The sequence below is a fragment of the Lathyrus oleraceus genome, chromosome 4 (assembly GCF_024323335.1).
Source record: "Lathyrus oleraceus cultivar Zhongwan6 chromosome 4, CAAS_Psat_ZW6_1.0, whole genome shotgun sequence".
NCBI lineage: Eukaryota > Viridiplantae > Streptophyta > Magnoliopsida > Fabales > Fabaceae > Lathyrus > Lathyrus oleraceus.
The window spans coordinates 9,884,496-9,888,749 of NC_066582.1; the positions used below are offsets into that span (position 1 = coordinate 9,884,496).

General features: G+C 34.2%; 1 protein-coding gene across 2 annotated transcripts; it reads right to left on the reverse strand.

Annotated features, from left to right (window-relative positions):
* Positions 1–804: 804 nt before the first annotated feature.
* Positions 805–3,879, reverse strand: LOC127138357 (glucan endo-1,3-beta-glucosidase 1). 2 transcript variants are annotated; one of them, XM_051064788.1, is made up of 4 exons: positions 3,591–3,876; positions 2,240–3,511; positions 1,390–1,417; positions 805–1,277 (listed from the first exon to the last, which is right to left on the reverse strand). In XM_051064788.1, the coding sequence occupies exons 1-4, from the start codon at positions 3,661–3,663 to the stop codon at positions 1,124–1,126; spliced, it is 1,527 nt and encodes a 508-aa protein (XP_050920745.1). In that variant the 5' UTR covers positions 3,664–3,876; the 3' UTR covers positions 805–1,123. The 2 variants fall into 2 exon arrangements, with proteins under 2 accessions (XP_050920745.1, XP_050920746.1); XM_051064789.1 differs by lacking the exons at positions 805–1,277; positions 1,390–1,417 and adding an exon at positions 1,431–1,748 and having other exon boundaries at positions 3,591–3,879.
* Between the last annotated feature and the right edge of the window lie 375 nt (positions 3,880–4,254).

Genomic DNA, 4,254 nt, shown 5'->3' on the forward strand with positions numbered 1-4,254 from the left:
ATTATATTAATTATTAATTTGATTAAATAATAAATGAATATTATATAAAACTTAATTAATGAATAATAAATGATGGATTAAATAATTCTTTTGGCAATGTCACTTTCCTCATCTAATGTATATTATGACCTAATGGTGAGAGGTTCCTTCCCTAACTTTGACCTCCCATTAAGTCATATACCAAGAACCCCTCATTCCATTGGAAAGAGATTCTCAATTTTTTTTTCTAAACTCGGACAAATGGATTCAATTATGATAGATTTATATTAAATTCACAATTCAATTCAATTATGATAGATTTATGTTAAATTCACAAATGAGGCTCTTAATACAGCAGACTTTATTTTTTTCTTTTTACACGTACCAAGACAGCTAATCATTGCTGCTTTTCAAACAATAATTCTCTTTTTATTTCTAATATCCTTAATCATTTATTACATTCATTTAACTTTTTCTCTCTTTATAATAATTACCTATTGATAAAAATACATTTAATAGTACCTTGAACTTTGTAAGTGACAATTAAAAAGAAATAATTTTTTTTCAAAAAACGACACTTAAAAAAGGAACGGATGGAGTTCCTATGTATGAATTAAAGAGCTCTAATTAAGATTCTTGACATTCACAAATACAAGAAGATGTTGTTGTCAACAATATTACTTCATAAAAATGCTACAACTGCACTATCTATTTTTATCTTTAGTATACGCGCATATTAAAGATTTAAATGTTGATTATTAATGTTTTGAGTATATAAAAGTCCAATTATATACAACAATACGTTGCCATTTTTAGACTAAATCATAACATCGCAAAAATTGCATTTCCCATAGCTGTGTGAGACTACATTACATCATTATAATGATTGGTCCCTAAACAAATTACATTACACTAAACAAATTAATTAACAAATGTAATTTCAACAAATACATAACTTAATTACAAGATCCCTGTGAAAATTTATTCACACAACTTCATTATTGAAAAGAGAAGCATCTATCATATGCACTAAGTCTAAGACTAGACCTACAGATTATCACTCCTTTTTCTCTTACAATCTTAGTTATCCTTAACTCTAACACAAAATTCCATAATGGAAAGAAAAAATTGAATTATCTGCATCTCATAAAAGGACTAACAACAAAGCAGAGAGACATGTCAAGAAAATGTGCAAAATGTTGTTAACTGTGTTCATGGTTCTGAACCTTAACTTCTCCCCTGCACTGCTTGATTCAGTAGAGTTCACCACTTCCTTTGTCTTGTTGCTTACGTTCTTGCTGCAATATCACATCAAACGAAGAGTCTCACTTAGAAAAAACTCAAGTTCTAGCAGTTTAAGCATAAAATAAAACAACATAGTTAGTCACTAGGAAGATCAATGTTTCTTACCTTCCAGGAAATTCGCAGCTCCCGTGACCTGCAGAAGTATTCCCCACGAAAACCAAACATATTATATATTATATCAATCACAAGTTTATTTGTACCTGAAATACACTTAACAAGAAGAGAAAAACATGCAAATTTGTGGAGCTCGGTTTAAAAAAATGTAAGGCAAGAAAGAACATTAATGTTTTCAGGATTTGGAGTGTGCAGTCGGAAAATCTGAACAGCCCGATCAAAAACAGTCGGTCAAGATCATTACATATTTTGATTTTTTGCCGAGTTTGGAATTTGGACCGTCTAAAGATGTGGCTGACTACATATAGTCGCGGGGACATGTGACTGCATATAGTTGCGGGGACATGTGACTGCATAGAACGTAGATCCAAAGATTACTGCTTTATGTGAAGGTAATCTAGAAACATGGTCCAGAATCTTTGCAAATGTCAGGAGAAACAAACAGGTGCTCTATGACAAACAAACAAACAAACATCCAACTCATGGAGAGTGGGTGCCAGTGCTATACCTAGTTTCATTTTTTCATTTCAAATTTCACATAAAAATAAGACTAGAGCCAAACCAAAAGCTCCTTTGTATTAAGTGGGTGCCACACACAAACAAATGCATTTCATGAATCATTACATCACATTACTTTGCCATACTTCTCTACTTTTAAATTATGTCCCTTTTCAAATCATCACTAAAGTTTGTTACAGTAATCACAAGTTTCTTATAACTAATCATGAAAGAGTTTATTATACTTTATGACATTAAAGTAAGCTAATTAGGAAAAACAACACATTCCATTTAAGCATTCATCCATATGAAAGTGAAAGAAGAAATTATAGAAAGCACTTACTGGGATCTGTGGTAGTGATCATAGCAACTCCTTTGAAATCACAGCTCCCAGGAGACTTCCCTTCTTTCTGGTAATAGCTATCAAAAGCATAAGAAGCATGATTCTTAACATTATTAGGCTTATAGCAACTCTCTCCGGGCTGAATCTCCGAACAATTAGCCCTTCCCGGTCCACACGCCCAATCCAACGCAGCCTGCAATGTCTTCGAATCAAAACCATCCATTGCAATGCAGTACGTCTGATTCGTCGTATCATTCGCCAAAAAAGTCCCAATTCCAGACACATGAAGCAAATAAACCGCCGTCGTGTTTCCATAAAAAAGACCCCAATTTGCCTCCGAAACCGGCGGAGACCTCAAATCCTCGTTAAAAAGCTCATAGATAAAAACACTAGAAGTAGCTTCAGGATGCAAAGGAGTTCCACTGTGATCAAAAACATGTTTAATCAAATTTGAATTATAAGTATCCGCATTGTCTTTCGTAGCATAAGGCTCTTTAGAATCACCCTTACTAGGCCAACCCGTTTCAGTAACAAGAACAACAACATCAGTAACATTAAGATTCTTCATCGAAAAATAAGCCGAATCAATCATCGCATCAAGCACATTAGTATAATGAAGCAAAGTATTAGGATCCACCATTTCTTTATTAGGAGTAACCGGTTTAAAAAGCGCATTATCTAGAGGAACAACACCTTTGTTCTGCATGAAAACATAATAAGGATAAAGATTCATCATCAATGGCGATTCCGTTTTAGAAAGAAACTGAAGAATCGGTAGAAGAACATCAACGAGGGTTTGGTTGAAAAAAGCCTGAGAAGGTGGAAAAGGGTCAAGAATAATCGAAGCAGCATGAGGAGTTGAGACTTTGATTTGCTGATGAAGATTCGAAGAAACAAGAGCATTGTAAAGAGATTCCATAGCAGGAAGAAGAAGAGGAGCGGAAGAATAAACTGTGGTAAGAACCTCGTCACCGACGGAGATTCCGGTGATTAATGTCTGAGGGTAATAAGCGACGACGTTTCGTTGGATCCATGAAGCTGCGGTGGTGTTGGAAGAACCAATAGCGAGAAGCTGGTTGTTAGGGACACTGATGATGACGCGAATTTTGGTTCCGGACAAGGATTTAAGAATGTCGGGGTTTGCATCGTAGAGACGAACGTGTGTTATTTTTTGTAACTGAAGAAATGAAACTATGTCGGAAGTTGCTGGCATGTTTTCAACGTCGGTTCCGATGTTAACACCGACGAATGGTCCTTTTTGTTCAGTTTCACCTGCGAGAAAATAATCGATTATTTAGTGGATTATAGAAAAAGCTGAATGAGTAGATACTAGATAGTGTTTTTTGATTACCTGAGGTGGAAATGGAGAGGAAGGAAAATGAGAGGAAGGAAATGAGAAGGATGAAGTTGTTAGAATTTGCCATTGAAGATGAAAAGGAGCTTCTGGTTCAGCTTCGGCTACAACAGAAGCTAGCATTATTTCTCATTAAAATGTATTTTTTATAATTTATTTATTTAGGATTAAAAATAAATAATTATTGTGTTTGGTTTGGGTGAGTGAAGGGAAGAAGAAGATGAGAGAGATCTGGCGGATGAAGAGTGGGGAGAGATTGGACTGACTGTTCTAGGACTTTACTGCTTTCTTGTGAGTCTTTGAAGATTCGACGCTCGTGTTGTGCTTTCCCTAAAGTACCCTTCAACTCAAAGTCTATGATATAAAGACAAATTATAAAAATTATTAAAGTAAGCCAAAATTGCTTTGTTAGTACTTTTGTTTTTTTGGTTTCACTCCATTATTCTTTTATCTTACAAAAAAAAGATACTTTTATGATTTTTTGAATAAACTAAAATGTATTAAAGAAAATATCAAGACAAAAGGAGTGCAAGAAAAATTAAGAATAGTCTAAATCTATCCTGCACAAAACAACATCATCAATAAATTTACAAATAAAATCACCTTTGACGAAGAAGGTAATCGAAATTGAAAGATTTTTTCTTTAGCCGCCATCAATAAC

Bases quoted from the DNA above. Each gene is read 5' to 3' on its own strand.
- LOC127138357 (XM_051064788.1), bottom strand. From the start codon at position 3,663: ATGGCAAATTCTAACAACTTCATCCTTCTCATTTCCTTCCTCTCATTT. The intron at 3,512-3,590 runs GTAATCAAAAAA...ATTTTCTCGCAG, and splicing joins CCTCTCCATTTCCACCTCAG to GTGAAACTGAACAAAAAGGA. The intron at 1,278-1,389 runs GTAAGAAACATT...GTGATATTGCAG, and splicing joins AGCTGCGAATTTCCTGGAAG to CAAGAACGTAAGCAACAAGA.